The sequence below is a fragment of the Lutra lutra genome, chromosome 14 (genome assembly GCF_902655055.1).
Source record: "Lutra lutra chromosome 14, mLutLut1.2, whole genome shotgun sequence".
NCBI lineage: Eukaryota > Metazoa > Chordata > Mammalia > Carnivora > Mustelidae > Lutra > Lutra lutra.
In genome coordinates, this window is record NC_062291.1 from 8,155,410 (window position 1) to 8,182,484 (window position 27,075).

The 27,075-nt window shown below is 49.6% G+C and overlaps 1 protein-coding gene across 3 annotated transcripts; it reads left to right on the forward strand.

Annotated features, from left to right (window-relative positions):
* Positions 1-20,467: 20,467 nt before the first annotated feature.
* Positions 20,468-26,726, forward strand: LOC125084683 (spermatogenesis-associated protein 31E1-like). 3 transcript variants are annotated; one of them, XM_047702353.1, is made up of 5 exons: positions 20,468-20,865; positions 21,232-21,289; positions 21,833-21,893; positions 22,144-23,359; positions 23,468-26,726. In XM_047702353.1, exons 1-5 carry the CDS (start codon positions 20,680-20,682, stop codon positions 26,465-26,467), a joined length of 4,521 nt encoding a protein of 1,506 aa, XP_047558309.1. In that variant the 5' UTR covers positions 20,468-20,679; the 3' UTR covers positions 26,468-26,726. The 3 variants fall into 3 exon arrangements, with proteins under 3 accessions (XP_047558309.1, XP_047558307.1, XP_047558308.1); XM_047702351.1 differs by lacking the exons at positions 20,468-20,865; positions 21,232-21,289 and having other exon boundaries at positions 21,657-23,359; XM_047702352.1 differs by lacking the exons at positions 20,468-20,865; positions 21,232-21,289 and having other exon boundaries at positions 21,657-23,359; positions 23,624-26,725.
* The last annotated feature ends 349 nt before the right edge of the window (positions 26,727-27,075 follow it).

Genomic DNA, 27,075 nt, shown 5'->3' on the forward strand with positions numbered 1-27,075 from the left:
TCTCTTCATGTTCTTGTATGAGGAGGACCCGAGGTCATGGCAACTCAGTGAATGGACCCCTATCAACGTCACACCATTTGGAAAGGAGGTAATGGCTTGCCTCATAGGACAGGCAGTCTCTAGGGGTAAGGGTGGATTCTGACCATCAAGGGCCAAGGCTCCAGTCCCTTCTTTAGGATTTGCATTGAAAATTAGAAGCCTAAGGTCTTCGGAAGCTATTGCCCACCCCTCTGTAGGTGGGGCTGTCATCTTTTGGGACTCCAGGATGTGAGCACTGATGAACACTTGCATGCACACAGGAGCGAGTGTGCATGTGCACACAAAAACACACAAACCAGTCGGGACTGTGGGGTGGGATCTGATTAGAAGCAGATTCAAAGAAGTTGATAAGAGGAAGGAAGTTTGGTTGGAGATATTTCCTACATGTGACACTACTCCTCTAACACCATAGATATTATCCAACCTACGCCTATGGATATCTGGTAGAAGGACATGCTAGAATCATCTGTATTTTACACAGAAGACCATCCCTGCCAGGCACAATGGTTTATCCAGGGTCAAAAACAGGTAAGAATAGAAAGTTGTGTCTGAAACCAGGTGTGTTTCCAAGCTGAGGCCCTGGCTGCACCCAGATCTTCCCTAGGGGCCTGTGGAGAGGGATGTGTTGTTGTCACTACTTACAGATGTGGCCTTGCATGCAGAAAGGGTATGAGGAGATGGCAGACCAGAGCACTGTTTGTGTAGGTGCCAAACAAGGAGTGGACTCCAGTAGGGGATCCCAGGCAGTGATGTCAGTTCCTTGACCACAGACCCCAACAGAACTTGGTACCCCTGCAACCAGGCAACCACATTCTAGTGTAGTCCAGTATCAGAGTTACTTGGCTGGAGACATCTGATATGGAAAGATGTTCTCTTGCTTCTTGCCTACTTCCCGGGGCTCTGGCTCCCAGAAACCCCAGGGGAATGGCGTCTTACATGCTGGGGACTTTGGCTCAAACCTCGACCCCAATGCCTCAGGGCATTTGGCAGGAGGTGCTATAAGGTACTTAATATTGAGCAGACTAGGTGACGCCCACCTCTCTGAACCATCCAAGGGCAGCCCCATTCCTTCCTCTTAAGTTTTAGGGAAAGAGGGCTATGTGTGGTTTCCCGCCCATGGGCTGGGGGAAGTTGAGCACAGTGGATACCCTGGTGATCCCTTCTTGTTCACACCCATGTCATGGTGGGCAGGGTGGAAAGAGGATTCCTAAGGTGACTTTTACCTGTGCCAGAGCACATCCAAGGCCCTGAAGCTGTGCCACGTTTCTCTCTCCTTGGTGGAGGTGTGTGCATACTGGGGTGTGGTGTGTCTGGAATAGAGTTCCCTAGATCTGAAGACCAACAAAGCCATCCAGACCCATCTCTTCCCCAAACTTGCCCTCATGGTCCTGCCCATGCCTTGGATAGAAACAGAGTCATTGTCCACATATTTATAGGAATATTATTAAAGAGGCTTTAAACCATGTCCCATCCCATTTATCTAGAATCCGTTTGCACTATGCTATGGATTTTCCTAAATCGTGCTCCCAGGTGTCCCCATTGGCCCAATAGCCCTTCCCCAAATTCTGCAAGTCTTGCAAATGATCATGGTGAGTTGGGAGACTTTTATCCAAAGGGACCTTGGGCCCATGGTACTATGTCTCTTGCTCTGCCCTTTTGTTTTGATGGAACACATCTTTGGGGCCCCTCCAGGGTCAGGAATAGGACCTCACTGTACTGCACCCTATTCCTGAAGGCCAGTCATTTATCACAGCCATCGAGCCCTTTACTGATGCAGGACTTTGATGTGATCCCCTTCTGTCACCAACACACAGTACTGCATTCTACATCTTCCGTGCCCTAATATTCTAGGTCCTCTCACCTAAAACATCTCTGTGTTCTCATCCCAAGAATGGGATATGTTATCAGATATCACAGGATCCATGCCATTCATGCAGAGAGGTGCTATCAATACTCAGCTCACAAGTGACCTGAGATACTATCAAGTTCAGACATCATTTCCTTCAATTCTTTTTATAGATGCCAAGAACATTTTTTTATTTTTCCTTAAAGGTTTACTAATTGATTGATTGATTGACAGATTTGAGAGAGAGGCAGGGGGAGAGTGGGGAGAAGCAGAGGGAGAGAGAATCCTCAAGCAGACACTGCCCTATGTACACAGCCCTATGATGAGCTCAGTCTCAGGACACTGAGACCATGACCTGAACCAAAACCAAGAGCCTTATGTTTAACCCAATGAAACACTGAGTTACCTTATTCTTTTTAGGACTGTGGGCCCTCTTGTCCCACCTCTTGACACAAGTCACTGAGTTCTGGGGGTTCAGTCTGCCCTCCAATCCCCAGCTCTCCTGGTGGCTATAGCACTGACTCATGTCTCCTCTGATTCACCTCATGGTAAAAATGGATCAAACAGGAAGAGAAATGAGACCTCTGTGCTACGGACCAACCGGGCCAACACGCTGGAGACAGAAATAAAACACCTGGTGCCTGCCTTCCTAGGAAGAGATCTTAAGTATGTCTACATGTTCCTGGGTACATACCGAGCCTTTGCCACCATCCAAGATGTGCTGGACCTCTTATTTGCAAGATGAGCACCCTGCCCCTAACTGCCTTGTGTGATTTGGCCAATGCCTCGTTGTGATACCTTGGCATGTCCCCAAACTTCACAAAGCCTCAATTTGCTCCTACCTGGGGCAGAGTTATTATAGGGACTCAGTGGGGTCTTGTAGGGAAAGTGCACATGAGTGTCTGCTCCTGTGGAAAAGTCTGCTAGAGGGCCTGTGGTCAGGAAATTTTAGCATTCTCCTGCTACTCATGATGAAGCCTCTGCCTCATCCTTCACTATCACTATGGTCTTGCGCTGGGCTGTTTTGCCATTTAAAGGGAGATCTGAGACTCCATCTGGGGATCATGGGTGTGAGTAAGGGGCCAGGCCCACTCACATATCTGTGATGGTTGGTTGGGGCCCCTTCATTCATCAAGCATTCAGGAAGCCCCACTCAGTAGAGGCATTTATCTTGGAGCTGAATGGGATCACTACAGAGACAGGCAGCACCCCAGGGCTACAGACTAGTAGGGGGTCAGATGATGAGATGTAGCATCCACAGGACATTTCATGTGGTGTCCCCTGGCCTCCTCTAGATATGGGTGCATTTTCTCCAGCTATGATGAGGTTGGAAGAGCCCAGGAGAAGTGGAACATGTGAGTAAGCTTTAGCTGATAAAGGAGGGCCTTCCCTCTCCACCAGGCAAGCGAGGTACTGTAAATTAGAGGGGCTACTGGACCTTCAACCACACATCTGTTATTTGTGCTTTAGGGTAAAGATCTGAGATCTTCTTCTGGAAAATGGGAAGTTGTCCTGGGGAGATATGGTTGGTGTGTGAGCACTGTGGGAGAGCATAGGGGAATGGAGGACATCTTGAACCCCTAAGACGGTCATTCTCCATCCCTGCCCTCTCCTGGCCCTATCTCTACCCCAATTCCGGGACCCTGAACTAAGGATTTAGGAACCATCACACAGCATTCTGTCGGAACCTGGACACTGGGTTCTCGGATGGTTCTCAGGAGACCCAGTGAGAGCTAAGGGAGCAGACATCCCACACTCTGTGGGATATTAGTGTCAGTGGAAGGAGACCCACTCATGGCACCTAGTGAATAAGGCAGCACATGCGTACAGGAGGTAACGTTTGAGGCAATGGAGGGTCTTGGGAAGGCCTGGCTACAGACAGAGTCCCTTAGTTCCCTCCTTGGTTGGATCTTCACAGGGCAGTGGCATGTGCAGTGAGGGTAATGAGGACGCCAGACACCACCCCTCCTCGCCACATGCAGTTGAATTCAAGTGGCAAGTGGGCAAGGAGACAGACTGAGGAGTGTGTCCAGATCCCCTGATAAGGACAGAAATGGTCACACCATTAATCAAGGACTCCCATTCACAGTGCCTGTTTGGCAGCCTGCTGTCTGTGACCAGGCCTGTCTCAGGCAGGACTGCCAGATCACAGGTGGACCAGGACTAGGACTGGACTCTGACAGGAACTGGAAACCCAGGGGCCCAGTTTCCCCCAGGGGTTCCCTGGGATATTGGTTAGGATGGGTGCCCTGTCCTCTGACTTCTCTGCCTAGCTGTCTGTCCCTAGGGCACTCTATTCCATCTTGAGCACATGGCTAGAACAATATCTTGGCGATTTTTTCCAGCCCCCAGAATGACCCAGCCTGAATATGCTGCTGGCATTCCTGGGGCTTAATATGCCAGGCTCAGACCTGGAGTGCCATGGTCAGCTTCTGCTCTCACAGCTGCAACAGCTTGAGCCCACAGAGCTAGAGCCTGGGGGTGAGGAGGACTGGGGGTGGCTCATGTGAGCCTGAGAAGGAGACAGTGTGGGCCACAGGTTGGGCCGAGTGGAGTGAGTAGTCTCAGATCCCTGTTCCCATGGGCTTCAGTTGGGGAGACCTTCCAGGAATTGGGTCTTGAACGCAGACCACACTGAGTGGTGGGAAAAGTTTCTTTTATTATTATAAGGCAAAAGGGAAGTCGGTCATGCTGATGATACTATCTCTTCTTGAAGCTACAGCACCAGCCCCGGAGCAAGGTCCTGATCCAGGAACTCGTCCCAGAACCTGCTGTGGCACCTGCTGCATCTTTGGAGCCTGAGCTGGCCCACCCCGTCCCTGCTGCTGTGGCTCCTCCATCAGGAAAAGCAGCGACACCACTTGCCCTGTTGGGGCCAGTGCAGGTGGTAGTCAGGGCTCTAATTCACTCTCCTGAGATGGAAGAGCCATCAACCCCTTTGCCTGACCTGGAGGTCCAGCAGGGTCCTGCCCCTGTTCCTGGGGTTCCTGAAGAGCATAAACCACCACCTGCTTCAGTGGAGCAACCAGCCTTAGACCCTGAGCATTAGGTGGTGTAGGCTGCAGCCCCAAACAATGCCTCCCCCTCCCCTGTCATTGCCTTCTTTATAATATTTGTGTTTCATACACAACTGTGTAATGCCTTAATAGATTTTTTTCATTAAATAAATTACAATTTGAGTTTACATAAAATTTTACTCAGATCTTTTTCAATGGTATATCAAGGTCTCATTCGGTACATCCAGAGTTTAGCACAACCATTTACTTCTACAACATTTCTATCACAGAGACACCTGTGCTACTAATCACTCACTGCTCATTCCCTCACCCCAGTCCCTGAAACCACTGCTCTTCTCTCTGTCTCTGGTACTTTACCTCGTCTTGGTTTTTCATGTGCCCGGAATCCTACAATATGGGCATCTGTGTCTGTCTGCAGATCATAAGAGTGATTCACATTTTTAAAATTTTTTATACAAATAACATTTTATTACATAGGAATGTTCCTGAAAGAACAAAGATCACAGGAAGCCCCCAAATGAACTATTTTCATTATCTGTGATAGGGTTCCCTTTTACAAGGATGCCTTGAAAAGCAGAAAGCACAAGAGAAATGTCTGGGTCCATGAGACACCTTTCAATTCTTTCATTTTCCTGGATAGTCTACATTTAAACTATTCTAATGGGCATATTACAAAATTTTAAAATTGTATCTTAAATATTCTCATTTATTGCTAATAAGTTAGGTAATAAGGTAAAAAGTTCTTTAAGTTTTATACAGACTATTTAGTAAATAATGATTTAAATATGAAAAAAAGAAAGCACATTCCTTCTACCAAGAAATAATTGCCCATAACACAGTGTCCTTCTTCCCTGCCTTTCCCTGTAAGGGTAGCGGGTGTGTGTGTGTGTGTGTGTGTGTGGCAGAGTGGGTCAGGGAAGCTTCCAGGGCTGAGCTCTTGTTCTACTGTATGTCCCCACAGTGGACAGGCACTGTTGCTGCTGTCCCCTTGGGCATTCTCAGTGACAGCACTCAGCAGACCCCATCATTGAATAACTAGGCCATTTCCAATTATTTGACTCTCATAATGTAAGTGATAAGCATGCCTGTGCTATAAATCTCTGTTTCTTTAGGAATTATTCCTATAAACACCAATACTGGAACACACGTTAACCACATTTTGGGGGGACTGGCTGCTGGCTCCTCTATGCCCTCTTTATTAAAGAGAAGCATTGCTTTGGAAAGGAAGGATCCTGGGTTCTATAGATGAGAACTGAAATCATGAGGAGGACAAGCCACCAGTGATGCCATCGGGGTATTGGTAGTGACCATAGAGCATGGAAGAGCCTGCACACGATGCTCCTCAACTGTCCTCTCCCACAAGCTTCCTTGCCTTGTGTCCTGGAACACACCTCACCCATGTCCTGTCTGGTGACACACTCCAGCCACTCCAGCCCCCCGTGCTTCATAACTCAGATTCTAACTAGAGCAACCAGACCCTGCTCCAGGCCAGCAGAGGGGTGCAGGCCAGGCCACTCCTCTCAGCTTGATCCCTGTCCTTCCTGGCTGAACCCCATCCTCTCAGGGAGGAACCTCTAAGGACAGTTCATGTCAGTGGGTTACAGACAAGTGTTCATCCAGTTGTAGTTTTAGTGGCAACAGCAAGAACCACTTGAACTTGGGTGAGCAAGAGAGGCCTTTACAAAACACACTGGCTGCTCATGGAAGCTGCAGGATGGACAGAGCCTCAACCGGGGGCTTTGGCACTAGACACAGCTCGTCAACACCCCTCAGGATCCTCTAGCTATGACCCCCTGACCCTTCCAACCCCAAACTTGGCATCCCTCAGCTTCCTGCTGAGACCCCTTTCCTCCCACAAAGTCGGGTAAAGGGGAGTCCACTTGATCTGACGCTGTAATAGAGGCCATCGTCAGTAATTCCTGTCTTCTCTGCCATAACATGGAGCTAACCAGGCACAGACAGTACATCTTGAGAGAGGACATTTGGGGCTCTCTCTCCAGGAAGAGAGAGAAACACCAGTGAGTGGGACTCAGTGAGAAAGGAGAGCTCTGAGCACTAGGGGAAAGGCTGCCATGGGCTGGGCACTGCCATATTGGTCCATGGCACAGGCTTTGTGTTGGCTTGCAGGGAGTGGCCAGGCTTCATCCTACTAATAGGTCCAATAAAAATCAAAATGATGCCCATAAAATACTTTCACTTCCAACTACAAAAAGGCTCTGGGACCCAGGCATCCAAGGAGGCCCAAGATGCTATGTACCAATGATTACATGGTGGGGGAAAAGTGGGACAGTCATGATAGAACTGAGGGCAGCTCATTTCCCTGCTTTGGGGGGAAAGAGCCCCATCACAAGGCACCAATATGTGTTCCAAAAACAGGTGACAGCTGAGGGGGCTCCTGCCTGCCAGTCTCCACAATGAGGATTGTCCATGTTCTGGACACAAGCTCTCGGTGACATCTGGTCCCAGGGCTGGCCTGGGTCTGATGGATGAGCCCCAGTGTTGTGGGATCCCATACTGGAGGGGATGAAGGCTTTCTGGAAGGACAACTGAGTCAGGGGAGCCTGGATTGGCAGGCTGAAGGGACACAGTAAGGCAGAAGCCCAGAGCCCATGACAGCAATGTGCTCCCAGTGGGCTAATTTTAACAGGCAAAGCTAAGGATTACTGAGTATCTTTTGAGAGAATGAATCATGTCAGTCAATCCCCCTAACAATTCCATGAGGAAGGTAGAAATGCTGTCTCTGTTTGATGAAGAAGGAAACCAAGGTTTTAAGAAACTGCCTCTTTCATGCTCCACATTGAGTGACAGACAGGATTTGAACCCAGGGCTTCCAGCGTTGTGGGCCTGACCTCACAAGAAGGTTGCATCCAGATGCTTCAGAAGAGACTTCTCAACTCTGAGGTTACATGAACCTTTGTACCCAGGGAGAAACCTCCTCCTACCCAGACAAAGGCTGGCTGGTACTGGGAGAGTCCTTAGTGCCAAGCCACAGTATCATCAGACAACAGACCCGGGACAAGCCCCAGTCAGAGGTGGCACGACTACCCCTTGGATTCAGTGAGGTCTCCAGGCCTGTGGAACTTTCTGCACCTCTGAGCTCCAGGAGTGAGTTGTGGATGGAACACAGAGTCCAATGGCAGAGAGACAGCAGTTCTAGCCCCTGCTCAGCCTCTTTGTCGCTGGGTGACCCCAAGCAGGGCTCTGAAGCTACAGACCTCGTCCCTAAATTGGAGTATGTAATGGGTACTGCTAAGTGGGATGTAGAAAGAAATGACTCCTACAGTTCCTGCCTGGTGCCTGGGTCCAAGTGGATGCTCATTACTCACAATCCTTGTCTTGACTTCTGGGCATTACCTGTAAGACTGGCCATTGGGGAAATACAGTCAACCTGAGTTAAAAATTTGCCATACTAGCATTTGTAGGAACTTTCACATGATGACCCCATGCCAAGGCTTAAGTGGTTCTTTAGATAAACAGAAAACAGAAGAAAAATAATAGGAAAAGAGATAAATAGAAAGAGAATGAAAACTTCCCATCTCTATGAAGCCAGCATTAACCTGGTCCTCAAACTAGGCAAAGATCCCATGAACAAGAAGAATTTCAGACCAATATCCTGATGAATATGGACACCAAGATTCTCAACAAGATCCTAGCTAATAGTATCCAATAGTACATTAAAAGGATTATCCGCCATGACCAGGTGGGTTTGATCTCTGGGATTTAAGGGTGGTTCAATATTCGCTAATCAGTCAACGTGACAGAAAAAATCAGTAAGAGAGAACCACATGGTCCTCTCAACTGATGCAGAAAAAGAATTTGACAAAATACAGCATTTGTTCCTGATTAAAATGCTTCAAAGTATAGAGACAGAGGGAACATTCCTCAACTTCATCAAATCTATCTATGCAAAACCCACAGCAAATATCATCCTCAATGGGAAAAACCTGACAGCCTTCCCTTTGAGATCAGGAACACGCCAAGGATGTTCACTCTCAACACTCCTGTTCAACATAGTGCTAGAAGTCCTAGAAACAAGAGACAGCACAAAGAAATAAAACACTCAATTTGGGAAAGAAGTCAAACTCTCTCTCTCTGCAGATGATGTGATACTTTATACCCAAAAGACTCCACCCCCAAACTACTAGAACTCATATAACAATTCAGTAATGTGGCAAGATACAAAATCAATGCACAGAAATAACTTGCTTTCTTATTCACTAACCATGAAAATACAGAAAGGGAAATTAGAGAATTGATTCCATTTACTATAGCACCAAGAACCACAAAATACCTTGGAATAAACCTAACCAAAGAGGTAAAGCATCTGTACTTGAGGAACTAAAGAATACTCATGAAAGAAATTGAAAAAGACACAAAAAGTCGGAAAAGTATTCCATGCTTGCGGAACAGAAGAATAAACATTGTTAAAGTGTCTGTACTGCAAGAGCTTTCAATTCCATCCCGGTTCCATGGAACTTTCAATTCCATCCCTGTCAAAATTCCACCAGCATTGTTCAAAGTGCTGAAACAAACAATCCCAAAATTTGTATGGAACCAGAAAAGATCCCAAATTGCTAAGGAAATGTTCAAAAAGAAAAACAAAACCAGGAGCATTATGTTGCCTGATTTCAAGCTTTACTACAAAGCTGTGATCACCAAGACAGCATGGTACTGGCACAAAAACAGACACATAGACCAGTGGAACAGAGGAGAGAGCCCAGATATGGACGTAAAACTCTATCATCAAATAATCTTCGACAAAACAGAAAAAAATATCCAGTGGAAAAAAGACAGTCTCTTCAATAAATGGTACTGGGGAAATTGGACAGCTCTATATAGAAGAATGAAGCTTGACCATCCTCTTACACCATACACAAAGATAAACTCAAAATGGATAAAAGACCTCAACATGAGGCAGGAATCTATCAAAATCCTAGAGGAGAACATAGGCAGTAAGCTCTTCGACATCATCCACAGCAACTTCTTTCAAGACATGTCTCCAAAGGCAAAGGAAACAAAAGCAAAAATGAACTTTTGGGACTTCATCAAGATCAAAAGCTTCTGCACAGCAAAGGAAACAGTCAATAAAACAAAGAGGTAACCCACGGAATGGGAGAAGATATTTGCAAATGACAGTACAGACAAAGGGCTGTTATCCAAGATCTATTAAGAACTCCTCAAACTCAACACCAAAAAGCAGATAATCTCATCAAAAAATGAGCAGTTGACAGGAACAGACACTTCTCCAAAGAAGACATACAAATGGCTAACAGGCACATGAAAAAATGTTCATCATCATTACCATCAGGGAGATTCAAATCAAAACCACTTTGAGATACCACCTTACACCAGTTAGAATGGCCAAAATTAACAGCACAGGAAACAACAAGTGTTGGAGAAGATACGGAGAAAGGTGAATCATTTTCCAGGGTCCTGTCCCTCAAGCTCTCCAATTGGGGAACCCTGAGTCACCCCACAAGTCCACCTGCCACCCAGGCAGAAACGATGCCTTTCAGAGCTACGGAAAAGCCTCAGAGCGAGAGAAACCTTTGTGACCCAACAGGGCCATATCCAAACTCTGGCGCCACGGCGGGTCAAAAGTCGGAGGCTGACGCCCGGCCACAACCCCTCTCTCAACTCTCCTCCGGGAAAGCTCCTCTGCGCTGGGGCCCCTGGGTGGGCCCTGTCATCTCCGCATGTTTTCCAGATGGCTGAGACATGCCCTGAGCAAGAAAGCGCTCTAGGCCACAGGGGACAGGGCAGTCCGAAGGGCTGCCCAACGCCGACCAATTCTCACGAGTTTTCTGCCGAAATCGATATCAATCTGGGCAGAAAACTCCTGAGAATTGGCTGGAAAACCCCCGGCAAACTCGCTTCATGTGACGCATGTCTGCCTGGCCCAGGATCCCGAGTTGTCCTGGCTCGAACCCTGCCAGAAAGCCCTCTGTGAGTCAGGTGCAGGTGAGGCCAAGGCCTCCTGCTCCTAGGCCTCCAGGGGTCCCCTCCCTGGTGCTGGCAGATGGGGCCTGCCATGCCCCTAGGCCCAGGCCTGAACCCTCACCTGGTTTTTCAGTCTTCCTTTTCCAGGGTCCTGTCCCTTGAGCCCTCCAATTGGGGAACGCCATGAGTCCACCTGCCACCGAACCAGAAATGGTACCTTTCAGAGCTGCAGAAAACCCTCGGAGTGAGAGAAACCTTCATGCCCCCACTGAGGCTATCCCCAAACTACGGCGCCACAGCAGGCTGAAAAGTTGGAGGCTGACACCCGGCCAAAACCCCTCCAACAGCTCTGCTCTGGGAAAGCTTCACTGTGCCAGGGCTCCCAGGTGGGCCGCGTTGTCTCGGTGCATTTTCCCAATGGCCGAGACATGCACCGAGCGAGAAAGCACTCTAGGCCACGGAGGACAGGGCAGTCCAAAGAGCTTTCTGGACCCTTTGGACTGCTCTGTCCCCCATTGATTTGAGTAGAAAGCTCATGAGAATTGGCCGGTGTTGGGCAGCAATTGGGACCGCACTGTCCCCCGTGGCCTAGAGCGATTTCTCGCATGGTGCATGTCGCAGCCATCCGGAAAACGCGCTGAGATGACCCTGCCCACCCGAGGGCCCCCGCCCAGGGGCGCTTTCTAGGAGTAGAGTTAAGGGAGGGTTTGGGGCCAGGCATCAGCCTCCAACTTTTCCTCCCGGTTTGGTGTTGACGGTTGGGGATGGCCTCAGTGCGGGCGTGAAGGTTTCTCGTGCGCTGAGGGATTTTGCGCAGCTCTGAAAGGCACTGTTTCCTCTTGGTGGCTGGTGGATTCACTGGATGTGACTCAGGGTTTCCCAACTGGAGGTCTCGAGGAACAGGACTCTGGAGAAGGAAGACTGATAAACCAGGTGAGGGTCAGTGCCCTGGCCTAGGGGCATGGCAGGCCCCATCTACCAGCGCCACCAAGGGTACCTCAGGAGGCTGAGTAGCAGGAGGCAGTGGCCTTGCCTGTGCCTGACACACTGTGGGCTTACTGGCAGGGTTCGAGCCGGGACAACTCAGGATCCTGTGCCAGGCCCAGGGGGTGGCCCTGCAGACATGTGGTGCATGAAGTGAATTCGCCACAGGTTTTCCAGCCAATTCTCATAAGCATCCTGCCCAAATCGATATCAATATCGATTTAGGAAGAGAGCTCATGAGAATTGGCCGGCGTTGGGTGACTATTCAAACCGCACTGTCTCTCGTGGCCTAGAGCCCTTTCTCGCTCAGTGCATGTCGTGGCCATCTGGAAAGCATGCCGAGAACACGCTGCCCACCCGTGGGCCCCTGCACTGGGGAGCTTTCCAGGAGCACAGTTGAGGGACGGAGTGTGGCCGGGCGTCAGCCTCCGACTCTTTGGCCCAGTGTGGTGCTGATGGCTGGGGATGGCCTCAGTGGGGACATGAAAGTTTCTGAGGGTATTCCGCAGCTCTGAAAGGAACCATTTCCTCCTGGTTGACATGTGGACCCATGGGCTGTGACTCAAGGTTCCTCAACTGGAGGGCTCGATGGACAGGACCCTGGAAAAGGAAGGCTGAACATCTAAGTGAGGGTGAGGGCCCAGGTCCCATCTGCCTGCACCGGGGAGGGTGCCCCAGGAGGCTGAGTAGCAGGAGGCGGTGGCCTCACCAGCTCCTGACCCACTGAGGGCTTTCTCACAGGGTTCAAGCCGGTGTAACTCGGGATCCCAGGCCAGGCCCAGGGGGCGGCGCTGCAGACTTGCAGCACATGAAGCGTGTTTGCCGGGTGTTTTCCAGCCAATTCATAGGAGCTTTCTGCCCAAATCCTTATCTCTTCACAGATGACATGATGAGAGATAAGGTGTTTAATGATCCACTACACAGAAAAATGAGACTGTTAATCCACCGTGGAGGAAATGGAGGGCATGTCTGTAGTATAGAGATTCCTTTGAACCAGCAAGCCCTGGTATGAAAAACGATAGCTGCCCAATCCAGGCAGAACTACTGGTAGTCCAGAAAACTCAGGAATGAAGGGTTGGGTCACTCCACCAGATAAAGAATCATGACCAGCTGAGGTGCTTGTTCACAGCAAATGTAATGTAGAACGAGCAGCCAAAGTAGCAGGTAGAATACCAGAATACCATGTGACCAGCTACAGAAATAAGGACTCTAATTCTTTTTTTCATAAGATTTTGTTCATTTGTTTCTTTGTTCAGAGTGCAAGTGGTGGGTGGGACAGAGGCAGAGGGAGAGAGAATCTCCAGCGATTCCATGCTGATCACAGAGCCCCATGTGGTGCTCAATCTCACGACACTGACATCATGCATGACCTGGGCCAAAACCGAGAATCAGAAGCTTAACCAACTCAGCCACCCAGGCATTCCAGGACTCTAATTCTTATGAGTATTTCTTCCTTATTTTGTTATGAGTATTTTTCTGTTGATCCATCTGTTTTCTTCCTTCTCTTGGTCCCTCATCAGAGAACATACGATGCATATTTGTGATGGTTAATTCTATGTAACAACTTGTGTAGGCCAGAGGAACCAGATAGTTGATCAAAAACCTGTCTGGATGTAACTGCAGAGGTATTTTTCTATATGTGATTTTCACTTAAATTTTGAAAAAAGCAGATTATGCTCCATAACGTGTGTGGGCCTCATCTAATCAGTTGAAGGTCTTAAAAGAAAAGATTGAGGTCCCCAAGTGTGAAGGAGTTCTGCCTCCAGGCAGGGATCAGACTCAAATTGCCACATCAGCTTGGTCTGCCACCAATCTGCAGAATTCAAACATGCCAACTTTCACAGTCAGCAAATTCTTTAAAATAAATCTCTCTTTTTCTCTCTCAGTAAACACACATACACATTCTAGAACCCTACTACAGAAAGTACTTCACATTTGTAATTAAGAAAATGATGAATAAAGAATGGAAGATGGGCATCATATTTACACAGAAATTATTGGCATGTGCCTTGGTTATTAATTATAAAAATTCTAACAGAAATTTCTAGTAAATTCCCAACAAGCACCTTCAAAGAAAGTATAGAAAAGGACTAGGCTATATAACAAAACCCAGAAAAAAAACAAAAAACAAAATGAAAATCCAGTAACTGCATGGAGTAGTAGGCTAAGTGATCATAAGAATAAAATTAATCAAATAGGAAACATACACAACTGCAACTAAGAAGGGACATATAACCAGATATCAACAAAACATGAGCATGGGATTTGCTTCTCCTGGAGGCAATGGAGCCAGGATGCTGGGTTTCTCCAAACTCTAAGCAGGCCAGTCTGGGCTTGATCCTCTGGCAGAGAGCTACCCACTGAAGAACTCAGGCGTGGTTTTCTTTCCTTCAGAGAACTGCTGATAGACCATCTGTCACACACTCAGCCTGAGCCTGAGCATAAAGAACAGCAGTGTCAGCCACAATTGTGATTCTTAAGAATGACTCTCACCCCCAAGCTAGTGCAATATCCTCTCACGGAGAAGAGCCTGGTTAGGAAGCTCGGAGCCAGGCGACTCACCTGGGAATTCACACCGGGTCCAGGGTGCATGGTTCCAGGGTCAGCTGTTCCCTGGACAGATTGGGAGATCTGACTAGCTCCCTGAACAGCATAAGAAGTGGGTCAGATTGAGCAGGGTGGAGATGCGTAACAAAGAAACACCCGTGGCTGGCTTATACTCAACCTGGATGGCTCAGTGGGTTAAGGGCCTGACTCCTGATTTCAGCTCAGGTCAGGATCTCAGGGTTAGCTTGGTTAATCAACACTTAGCAGGGAGTCAGCTAGAGATTCTCTCTCTCTCTCTCTCTCTGCTCCTCCCCCCTGTTGTGTTTTTTTTTTTAAAGATTTTATTTATTTATTTGACAGAGAGAAATCACAAGTAAGCAGAGAGGCAGGCAGAGAGAGAGGAGGAAGCAGGCTCCCTGCTGAGCAGAAAGCCGGATGTGGGGCTGGAACCCAGGACCTGGGATCATGACCTGAGCCGAAGGCAGCGGCTTAACCCACTGAGCCACCCAGGTGCCCCCCTGTTGTGCTTTATATCACTCTCTCCCAAGTAAATAAATTAATCTTTTTTTTTTTAAAGAATGATAAGAAAGGCTGCAGAGCTAAACAAAGTGAAAGGCCAGTGAGTCATCATGACATCTGATTTCAAAACAATAATGAAGAAAGTGGAGAACAACCCATCCTCCAAAACATGCCAAACTTCGGGGGGTGGGGGGGAGAATCTGTCGACTTTAAAAAATGTTCCCTTAGGGGCGCCTGGGTGGCTCAGTGGGTTAAGCCTCTGCCTTCAGCTCAGGTCGTGATCTCAGGGTCCTGGGATCGAGCCCCGCATCGGGCTCCCTGCTCGGCAGGGAGCCTGCTTCCCTTCCTCTCTCTCTCTGCCTGCCTCTCTGCCTACTTGTGATCTCGGTCTGTCAAATAAATAAATAAAATCTTTAAAAAAAAATGTTCCCTTGGAAAGTATTTCCAAGGACATCTTCTCATAAACACTTTCTTCTGAATATTTATGGCACAGGTATGGAATGAATGCTGTTACATAGAGCATGAACATGGAAACAGGCAGGAGCAATGAACCTGGCATCAGAGAATGCGTTGGTAAGGCAATTTCTGGTGCTTCAGGATTTCTTGTCAATTTGGCTGAAAATTGACTGACTGATGTTGGCTGACTGTGATGGTGTCTGGGGGGTGCTGTCTACTTATGGACATGACTCAGGGGCCATGCCATGGACTACGGCTTATCTTCCTGGGACTATTAGAGAGAGGGCCAGAGCTAAGAATTGTTAAGTAAATTGTACATTTTAATTAAAGCAATAATCTTTGAAGAGTTTAAATACTATTTTCCATTTTGGATGTTATGTACCACCTGAAGGGACAGTCAGCACTTAGCTTCGTGAGAAAACTGGGGGTGACCCATGGGTTTATGCTGTTGAATAAAGCTGCAAGAACCTCTAGGAGCTTCAGAGAGCACACATTTACTCAAAATAATTTTTTAAGTGAAACTGTATTAGGAACTAGTTTCAGTCCCTTTCTGGCTCACATTGGCTATTTTTAAAAAGGGGTAGAGGGAATGTAGCCACAGCACAGATTTATCCATTTCCACACCAGACCTGGGGAAACTCATGCTCTGCGTTCTGTGTTCTCCAGAGAAGGACGAGCACCCCTATGATCCACAAAGCGTGACCACACAGCATTCCCATACTTTCATGTAACCAATGGCACAGGTGGAAACACACGTAACCAGCCAGTCGGGCAAGTGACTATAGCTGGGGTCGCTGGGGCCAGGGAGTTAGTCCGAGTCCAGTTGGCCCACAGACGTGCATTTTAAAGGAAACTTGCTGTAATGGAGTGTAACATTGGCAGAGAGAGGAGCCCTGGCGACTTCCTGCTCCTGCCCCCTACAAATACCAATGACTATCTCACTGTCAAGGAAGAGCCATGCATCATTTGTTTTCTTGTAAATGGCAGAATCAGAATCTACAAGTGCCTTTGTGTAACAGAACAGGTCTTATAAACTTGACATTACCAACTTGACATTCAGCAAGATCCAATGTCCTAGTACAGCCTGCTTCAGATTCACTTCATCTTCCTTGGTCTTTTGAGGATCCAAGAAGCTAATTAGTACCATTTCATAAAAATTTCCTAATTGGGGGTCAGGGCTCAGATGGTTAAGTGTCTGCCTCTGTCTGATCTTCAGATCCTGGGATCCAGCCTGTGTCGGCATCCCAGCTCAGTGGGAAGTCTGCTTCTCCCTCCCCCTCTGCTTGTCCCCCTGTTTGTACTCTCTGTCTGTCTCTCTGTCTCACTCAATTGAATAAATAAAATCTTTAAAAAAAATCTCCCAACATCATATCTAGGGAGGGACTGTCACTTCCTTGTCAATTAAAGATGGCAATAACCCAAATTGTTGAAACTTTTGTGCATATCCCGCTCTGATCCTGGGATAATTTGGTAGGTTGTCTTCATCATGTTGATGGTTTCCTTTTCTGTGCGCCATACTTTTCAGTGCTCTGAGAACATGCACGTAAACCCATTTTTAAAATTCAATAGCTCCTCCTGGAATATTCTGGAGTGGATGACACCACTCGCACCCCATCAGCACATATGAGAGCACCTGTGATCCTGCTCCTTCCCCAGCATTTTTTAGCTTAGCCAATCTGATGATCGGAACACATTATCATATCCTCCAATGTGTGCAGTTCGCTCTGTCGATGGAAGACTCAGGTAGGAGGCAAAGTGGTTGCAACTTCACTAATCCTAGAAAGCTAAAAGGCTAGAGAGCATATGCAGCAGAAACATCCTCTGTGCAGTGAAAGGGACCAAAAAAATCCTTCAGGTCTCACTGCACTTGCTTTATTTACAAAAATATTTATATTGGAAGCTAAACTCCTTCTCTAGATACTAACATAAATATTAAGAAGGTTTCACCATAAGCCTGGGAGAAATGCAGAACCATTTGGAAGTTCTTGTCTATTTCAGGGAATGTTCTGTAATCTGGGACTTGTGTCTCTCTGGCCCAGAGTTTGGGCAGGTCCTCACCTGACCTTCCCCGATTTGAAGAAATGACACAGAGGCCAGATGTGCTCAGTGCTACAACCTGGGCTGTTGAGTGAGCACCCCCAGGTAAAACATTTCTCAAACCTTGGCATTCATCACAGAAAAGGCAGAGTGGTACACCCTGTGTTCTATCATTGGAGATTTTATTATGTATCAGATGAAGCACCAGGAAGAGGAAAACAGGAGTGGAATCCATCTCTGTGAGCATCAGTGTCATTACGAGGCATGTAATAGTGCACTTCAGATGTCTGTCCAGCGTAAATACATGAAAACACTGCTTTTCTTACAAAAAGATACACATTACACATAAATATGTAGATCAGTGTTTATAACTAAACAAGCAAAATGTTCCAAACATGAAAGCCCCATCTAAATTTCTCCAAAAGCTGCTATATATCTCAAGTGTTTACTTTTCCCCATGTTTTATTTATGAAGAGCTCCTTTTTCTCCATCACTTGGCAAGCTCAGGGCTTGTTAGCCTGAATGTTCCTGGCCTATATTCAAACACATTTTCCCTCCTCTTCTTTGCTTTAATAAAATCCATCCACAAGTGTGAGGCCTCGTCTGATCTGTTTTCTGTCGAGTCACGGTCACCTTGCTCCACGAGCCTGGGTGATGGGCCAGCCAGACCCAGGTCCTGCTGCCTAGCACAGTCAGAATGCAGCCTGCTAACAGCCACAGCCCAATAGCTTCATTTACTGCTGAAAATCTCCAGCCAGGAGGAAGCAAGTACCATCCACTAAGAATTAAAAGCCTGCATTTTGTTCTTTTAGGTTTGGGAACCATCAGAAAGTGATCTTAGTTGGATTCAGCTTGTCATAAACAGGGCAGTGGGGAGGTTTCAAAACTGAAAGTCACACTGGGATCTTTAAGGTCTTGGCAACAAAGACCCCTGCAGGGCACAAAGCATCTTTGTTTTTCTCCTCCCTTCCTGTTGGCCATTTTATTTTTGCTAGGTCTAATTTTATTTCCAAAGGGGTTGTTTACATTATAGTGTATCTTAGTGTTTAAAAGCTACAAGCTGACAATTATGAATTACATAGAAGATGTAAGGAATAAGGAAAAGAAAACCATACACATTCCAACCATTCTAAGAAATGCGGTATCATCCACATCTTTGGAGTCGTCTGTACATCCCTCCCCCTGTCCATCAGTCCTGTTCACTATTCTCTGTGTTTACTTTATATTTTTACCAAAGTAAACGCATCGCTAAATTGTATTTGATTTTGTATAGTTTTGAAACTAGAACAAATGCAACAATCCTGCACAATTTTTCTGCAAGTCGCTTTTATCTCTTCCTCAGTAGCATGTCTACATAATTTACACTTACAATGTTTCACTGTAGTTCACTGTAACTTGAGCATGATACTGCAGAGCACATACCTTCCACTCGACGGAACTGGGTTGGTCCCCGTTTTCTATTACTACAAAATGGCGGGGTTTCTCTAGCTCTAGCAGCAGAATACTCTTTCAAAAGGCCTGCTCTCTTCAGCCTGGCCCAGGTCATGGTGAAGCACTTTCAAAAGCGATGGCTCTAACTCACAGCCCCACCACAGTTAGAGCCCATGGGCACAGGCATGACATGATCACACAGGCAGCTTTCCACCGTGTCAGCAAAACACTCCATACCCAAGACATTCTCAGAACCCAAGCTACTTTCTAGACAGCAACGTGAATGTTGAGAAACTTGAGCTCTCGGGTAGCAGTTCACTGCAAGCCTGGCAGAAATGTGGACTTATACCTACTTAAAAGAGTGTTCTCAGAAAGAAAGGAGAAATGGGGAGGAAGACAGAATATTTATAGAAATAATGGCTGAAATCTTATCAACTTTGATGGAAATCCTTAATTATAGAGTCAATATTGACCTGTAGTAAAATAAAAACAAGCAGATCTGCTCTTAGATATATCACAGTCAGACCATGGAAAAACAAAGGAGAAATTTTGAAATTGCAAGACAAAAAGTCCCTTCATATACAGAGGACTGCATTAGATTAACCATTGACTTCCAATCAGAACCAGTGGGGGAAAGGCCCTGAAATGACACTAGTCAAAAAGCTGAAAGAGAAAAACTTGTCCAGGTGCCTGGGTGGCTCATTCTGTTGGGCATCTGACTCTTCATTTCAGCTCAGGTCATGATTTCAGGGTCCGGGGATCAAGCCCCATGTCAGGTGCCCTGCTCAGTGAGGGGTCTCCTAGCCTCTCCCTCAGCTCCTCCCCCTGCTTGTGTACACATGCACACATTCTCTCTCTCTCTCAAATAATCTTTTAAAAAAGTTATCAACCCAGAATTCCATACCTAGCAAATTTGTCTTTCAAAAATGAAGGCAAAATAAAGATATTCTCAGATACACAAAATTACAAGAATTACTAAAGGAAATCTTTGAACTGAAAAAAAGCAAAAACAAAACAAAACGGAAACTTGATTCCAAGATTTGAAAATGCTGAATTTGTTAAGGAATGTGCGTGAGCATGTACATGTGTGCCTCTACAGAATGTTGTGAAAGTGTTTCTGGGGTTTACTCTCTGCTCATCTCAGAGGGAAAAACGCTAGAAAGGACTGAGAAACATACCTGGGAGGTTTAACTATTTTAATTTGTTTTGTACTTCCTTAGCCCTGTAAATTTTGAATAGTCATTAATTTTCTAAGTCCCTCTAGCTGAAGTTAGTGAAGATAATTGAAATAAAACATCTTAAGAAGTTTTCAAATTGCACACGGCTAAAGCAGCACAAAAGAAATCTGAGTTTCATTTTTCCTAGGGTGATGCAAGGCAGGAACATATGTGGGGAGACTGGAGCTGCAGACAGAGGACAAAAAGCTCCTGGGAAGTAACCAAAATTCCAAGGACAACTCCATATTTTTAAAAGCTATGAAACTGATGGAGCACAACTGGAGATCTCAAGGGGAACAGGTATTCTCTGAGCTCCACGCAGGATGAAAGGCAAATTGACAAAGGTCTGTCTCTAGCACAGTGAGTGGGTAGGAATGTCAGGCCTGGGAGGGTGGAGGGATGACAAAGCTACAGGGCTAGTGGTGGACGGGGATGTGGCCCGGCTACTTGTGTCCCTTACCTGCCCTCAAGGGCGCTTTGTGACCAAACCACAGCACTGTGATGTGGGCATGGGGCTTGTGTCTGCAAGTACACACCCAGGGCTCAGTTGCCTGAGGGCAGCAGTGCGATCGGTCACTAACTCTCAGGGCTCAGTTACCTGAAGGCAGCAGTGCGATCGGACGCTAATGCTTTTCAGAGGGAAGAGATGGAGAATTATCTCTTCCCTCAGGAATTCCTTACTGATGGTTGGCTGAGCTCCAGTCCCACATTCTGGGCAGTTAATGCCATCCTTGCCTTCGTATGTGGACTGGGGCTCTTCGTCTTCTTACTTTCCTATTTCCAGCCTGATCCATCCTCACCACCAGGCAAGAGACACAGGAAGAGCAGGAAGGTAAGGAACCCTCAGCCCAGACCCAGCAGAGTGTAATTCTATCATCTTTTCTATTATTCTTTCCACGTTTCCAAGTCACTGGAGAGACTCCTTAAAGGGGAAAGAATAGAATGGGTATTCTCAGGAGAGAGTAGACCACCATCCATCCAGAACAAGCCAGACCAGGCAAGGGTTAGAGGGCCCTGAAGATCTCGGGCCGGAGTCCAGGGGTGGTGGAGGGGTCCAGGACAGCATCCCAAACACAGTGACCAGTGGCCAAGGACCGGAGGTTAAGAGCTGCCTCTCTAGCGGAGGTCAGGCCCCTGAGCACTGGGTCATCTGCTGCTGGGGTGAGGGTCCCAGCCTCCCCGTGTTCTCTTATCTCAGTACCAAGTGGAGCCACAGAGAAGGAGCAACAGAAGCAAGAAACATCAGACCCTGAAAGGTGAGTGTCCGCCACTCACCCCTGCATACCCCAGTAACACTGTGGCCCCCGCTCTGAAGGCCCAGTCCCATTGTCTCCAGGGCACCAGGGCCTGAGCCCATCCCTCAGGAAACAGAGCCCTGGGTGGGGGTTGGGGACTCTGAGGAGGGAGAGTGAACCCAGAGGCTTCCCAGATTCTGCACCAGAACAAAGCCCTGAGGGGCTGGAAATGGGTATCACTCACCAGGGGCCCCAGGGCCTGGACTGGGGGTGGGACCTCCCGCTCCCACTGTGGACAAGCTGTTCAACTCTGCTTAGATTCTTCTGGAGGCTAAGTGGTCCTTCCTCCCCCAGCAAAGTCATGAACAAGGAAGCACTTTAGAAGACAAAGTGATCCCCATCATGAATCCTGTAACCACCATGAGGGCATGTGGCCTTGAACAGTGCTGTTTGGGGCTCCCGAGTCCAATCCCCCAAAGGTCTCCCCTAAAGAGACATTGTACCCAGCCTCCCATAAGATCCCTGGACCCCGCCTTCTGCTGTGACCCAGTCTCCTGTTTTCAGGTTTCAGAAAATTTCTGGATTATCTCAAAGAGTTTCAAGACCTGTTCTCCCTCCTGCAAAGGTAAAGAATCTGCCCCCTTCTCCCCTGGGTGGGCCTCCCCGAGTCTATGGTGTGACCCCTGGGCTGCAGGGAACAGCCTCTGGGGCTGTTCAGGGGGGCTGGGCGGAGCAGTGGGGACAGACTGTGACCAAAGCCCCAGGCTGAGGGACAGCAGGAGCATTGTGATGTGGGTGTGGGGCGTGGAGGGCTCTGGGGACCGCTCCCAGCCCCAACTGCTACAGCAGCAGCTCGCACCTCCTGTCTCTCACAGCTGCCTGGTGAGGCTCTCTGACCAGGGGGGCTTTCACCGCTTCTTACATCAAGCAGCCCCTGGGCAGGTGCGCCGAGGGGTGCCAGCTGGAGCCCATCAGCCATGCAGGGAGCTTGTGGAAGATGCTGATCCCACCGTGGCCCCATCACCTGCCCTAACTCCACTGACGGGGTCCCCTCGGCCTCTGGCCTCCACCCTGCCAGCGGGACCAATGACCTCAATTTCTGTTGCTTCACACTCCTCCCTGAGTACTTCCTGGCTAGCGGAGCCTTTCCTCCCCCCGGATGGCTTTTCACACCAGCCACTTGCTCTTCCCCCTTCCCCGCCATGTCTCCCTCCTTCGGAGGCCTCTCCTGGGCCTCTGAAAGCCTCCTTGGCCCCAGAGCAGCCGGACTCTCCTTTGACTCTCCCTCAGTGTGACTCAAGGGCACCCCCACCATGCCCCATCCCACAGAGTCCGGCTCCACACACACCTTGGCCAGCTGACAGGTCAGCTTCTCCTGTCCCAGCCATCTTGGGCCTGGGCCGCTCACGCTGCCCCATTTCGGCCCTGTCCTGGTGGCAGGCGCCTGCCAATGCCTGGAACCTGTCCACCTCAACATGCTTGGAGTCCCATCAAGCGCCTCTGTCCCATGGCCCACCAGAGGCCTTGTTCTGGGGAGACCCCACACACAGACAGGAAGAGACTAGCATTCCCCCTTCCATCAACCCGGATGTCCAGAAGCTTCTGGAGATACTCACTGCCAAGAGAAAAGAACTGAAGTTTTGGAGGGAGAAGGAAAAGAAAGAAAGGTCAAAATACCAGCTGACCTCTTTCGGGAGAACGTTCAAGTCCCCAGGTGATGGGCAGGACACCATGGGCTGCCCGTCCTTCTGGAGCATGAGTGGCAAAGCAAAACAGCTGCTCAGTCCTGACAAGCCCCCACGTCCCAAGATTCCAAGGGACAATTTGGAGCAGAAATGCCTCCAGCTCTTCTGGGGTCTCCCCTTTCTGCACAGCGAGTCCCTGATGGCCACTGTCAGGGTGACCGATCCCCCACTGGAGTTCCCCTCTGTCATATTCAATGAGCTCTCTCATGCCTTGCCACTCCAGATTCAGGGCAATGTGGCTCCACGCCTCTCCCTGACCCACGACTTACTTGACCCTTTGGCCCGGCCCCAATCCTTGACCCTGAGATTGTCCCAGTCCCTGCCCCTGCCTCTGGCTCAGCCCCAGGCCCTGCCTCTGACTCAGCCCCAGACCCTGCCTCTGGCTCAGCCCCAGCCCCTCCCTCTAACTCAGCCCCTGCCCCAGCCCCTCCCTCTGGATCAGCCCCTGCCCCAGCCCCTCCCTCTGACTCAGCCCCAGCCCCTCCCTCTAACTCAGCCCCAGCCCCTCCCTCTGGATCAGCCCCTGCCCCAGGCCCTCCCTCTGACTCAGCCCAAGCCCCACCCTCTGACTCAGCCCCAGCCCCTCCCTCTGGACCAGCCCCTGCCCCAGCCCCTCCCTCTGACTCAGCCTCAGCCCCTCCCTCTGGATCAGCCTCAGCTCCCACCTCTAACTGAGCCCCAGACCCAGGCAAGCCTTGCACCCTCTGTCCCAGTGGGACCCTCTTCTCTACCACTGGAGATGGGTAGCTGCGAGGTGTCTTGCCCTGTAGCCCAGAAGACATGGTCTTACATGTCATCTGCTGTTCAAAACCTGGAATGTCACTTTCTGGAGAAGCAACTAGAAAGGGGCAAGTTACCCCCTGTGGTGAAAAGATCTCAGGAAGTCTTTAGCCAAGGTCCTCCTGACCTTCCCCAGGGTGGCCAAGCCCCCGAGGGCCACAGGTCAGTCTCTGTCCTTCCTGGAGAATTGATCGACTCTGAGCTCTGTGAGCAACCAGACTGGCACCTTTGGAAGAGGCTCATGAAGCAAGAAATGGACCCTTCCTGCAGGGTCCACCTGAACATACAGCCTCACCAAGAGTTCCAGAAGGTGCCCCAGGCACACAGCTGGCACAGTCCCACATCTGAGTCTGAGTCTACGGATGGAAGCTGCCAGGCCACACAGAAGACTGGGTCCAGGTACCCAGGAACGACTGTGCCAGGAAAAAGACTGGGCAAGGATTCAAGCTCCAGTGCAGGGAGGATCTGGAAAGATCTACACAGGGGCGCAACAGGCTCTCCAGAGAAGGCTCCAGGAAGAAATCGTGAGGAGTCAGACACAGACTTGAAGCCCTCCACAAGCAGCGCAGAAAAGAAGCGCCCAGAGAAGGACCTGAGAGCCCATTTCAGGAAGTTGGGGCAGTTCAGAGAGGGTCAGATGCCTTTGGATGTTCAACCTTCCAGGCTCGCTGCCCACCACGCCTCGGACCTTCCCGGAAAGCCAAGCCCTCATGGGAACCCTGGAAAGCCAGTGCTTTCCAAGTGTTGGGAATCCTCCCATGATATTTCCATCCTCAGTCCATATGCTCAGCGGATGCTAGAAGCACATATCATAAGGCTCAGGGTGAAGCACCGGTGGGGCCTCCCCCTCAAGGTTCTCAAGACTATAAACCTCTTCAAGTTGAAGAAGGGCTTCCTCCTCTCCCAGTCCTTCCCACCCCGCTCAGCAACCTGCGTATCCAAGGCCGGCTCAGGCACCAAGTTCTTGGGAAATCCTCCTCAGCCCTATCAAGGAGAGGTGATGAAAGAGTCTTACCCCACCTGGGGGGGGGCCCTCAGTGTTCCCCAGCCTACGTGTGAGGAAATCCAGCAGGCTCTGGAAGGGTCCTCACCTGGGGGTGGTCCTCTGGCTGGACAGGGGGCCAGTCCACCTTCTCGGACCTCCACATACGGCTTTGTGGGTAGAATCTGGCACAGTGAAACTCCCTCTAGGACTCTTATGAACAGCAACTTGGAGTCAAGTCCAAGTCCAGCAATGGCCACAAAGGAGCCAAGGAGGGTGAATGGGGGTCAGGCCTCACGGGATGTGACCGTGCTAGAGCTCAACTTAGAGCCCCAGGATTTGAGTGCCAAAGAGCCCGGGGAGGTGGGAGAGGTCAAGGAGACCCCTGCCTGGGGAGTCACCTTAGAACCCCGTGTGCTGGCCAACAACCAAGGCCTCCGTGGCAAGGGGAGAAGATCAGGGTCTTCAGGGAAAAGTGACAGCCCCCTGCAACATACAAAGTTGGTCGTCCGAGACCCCGAAGAGCTATGCCTTGAGGCATGGCACAGGAGATCAGAGCCCCGGAAGTTGATGGAGTCAGAGAACCAGCCTTGTGATCCCACCCCCACCATATTCCTCCAAGACTGTGAAACTGGGGTCCTCCTTCAAGACTGTGCGACTGAGAGTCTCCTTCAAGACTGTCAGTCCAACATGTTCATCGCTGCCGACATCTTGGCTTCTCAGGGATCTCTGTCTGGCTTCCAGAGCGGGTCCAGTGAAGACACATCTACTTCCCAGGTGCTTCATGGCCAAAGATCCCATGGCCAGAGCCCCTACAGGCAGCCAGGACACCTGGGACTGCAGCACCAATGTAAGAGCCCGAGCAGGTCACGGATCACCCCCAAGGAGAGAGAGAGCTCCAGGAGGTCCCCCTTGAGAGCGCCTGCCAAAGAGCTGTCCGAACTGAAGCTCCTCCAGATCAGTGAGGTGAAACACCCAGTCCAGAGCAAGGAGTCAGGAGAGGCCTCGGGAAGCAAGGCCTGTGAGATCTTGCTGAAGAAGGAAGAGGCGCCGCCGGAAAGCTACTTCAGGAGAAGGATGACGCACTTGTTCCAGTGGTTCTTTCCCAGTAGAGGCAGAGGACTGGAAAATTCCCTTCAAAAGGGCAAGCCTTCATCATCCCAGGGCCGGAGACAAGTCATGGGCAGGTCAGCCATGGAGAGAGCTTCTGCCGAGGCTCAGGTGGTCGTGAGGGCTGTGGAGCGGATCCTAGAGGAGAAAATGTTGCCTTACCAGGGACTCAGGGTCCCGGAGGTAGGCCGGTGCAAAAAGGATCTCCAGGCTTCGGGAGACCCCAATGTCTCCTACCACAGGGTTCTCTCTTACCAAGAGCAGAGGAGAGTGATGAGGGAGACAGCCAGTCCACAGGGCACCCCCAGGGGACACAACTATGCCAACAAGACCGAGTGGATTGGGTGGCCCTTCCCCACCAGGGTGCCAGAGTGCCCAAGCAGACCCTGCCAGAACCGGTCCCTGGTGCCGGGCCCTTCAGGCCGCACCCTTCAGGCCCACTGCCCCAGGCACTGCCTCCTTCAAAGAGACATTTCACCTGGCCAGCCACTGCGTGCTTCTCATGCCTTTCCTGGCAGGACAAATTTCCTCCAAGAAAAAACACAAACGATGCAAAGAAAATCTTTTTTTTTCTCACATTAGCACATCTTCTATGGGCTAATATCTTCTCCGTGCCACAATTACTTTGCTTCCCCAAAATAAATGTTTTGTTTTTTTTTTCCCCTCATGAGTGGTGCTAGCCTCTGTGTGTGCCCTGCTGTGATGGGAGGGAAGGATCAGGGTCTGCTCTCCCCAAGGACCTGCTTTGGCTTCCAGAATGAATGGGGCCTTGGAGGACAGGTTATCTCGGGGTCCACCCCCGCCCCCTTCCTCCTTCTCCTTCAGTTTCCACGACAAGGTGGACAAGACCCGGACCGGGACCTCGCTCTACCCATCGTCTCCTGCTTTCCCTCCACGTGGAGCTTATGTGGCTTTAGGGAGGGTTTGCTGAGGCAGAAATCCCGCTCAGGCTTCAGGAAGACAGAATCCTAGGTCAGAGTGGGGCCTGCAGTTGGGAGACACAAGGCAGGCCTTGAGGGCAGAGGCGAGAAATCCTGCCCCACCCCTCGCAGTCTCTTGCGGGGAGTAGAGGAGGGCCACCCCAGGAGCCTTCTCACCCCAGGGAATCCCGTCTTAGCTCCCTCAGCCCCTCTTCTCACACTCGGAGCCGCAAGGAGCCTCACTCCCGGCGCTGAGGGTGTGTGTGTGGG

What these genes read in the sequence shown, in the direction of transcription:
- LOC125084683 (XM_047702351.1), top strand. Translation starts at nt 21,671, where the DNA reads ATGAATCCTGTAACCACCATGAGGGCATGTGGCCTTGAACAGTGCTGT. An exon ending in TGCCTCTGGCTCAGCCCCAG is followed by an intron (nt 23,360 to 23,467) that starts GCCCTGCCTCTG and finishes CCCCTGCCCCAG; the next exon opens with CCCCTCCCTCTGACTCAGCC.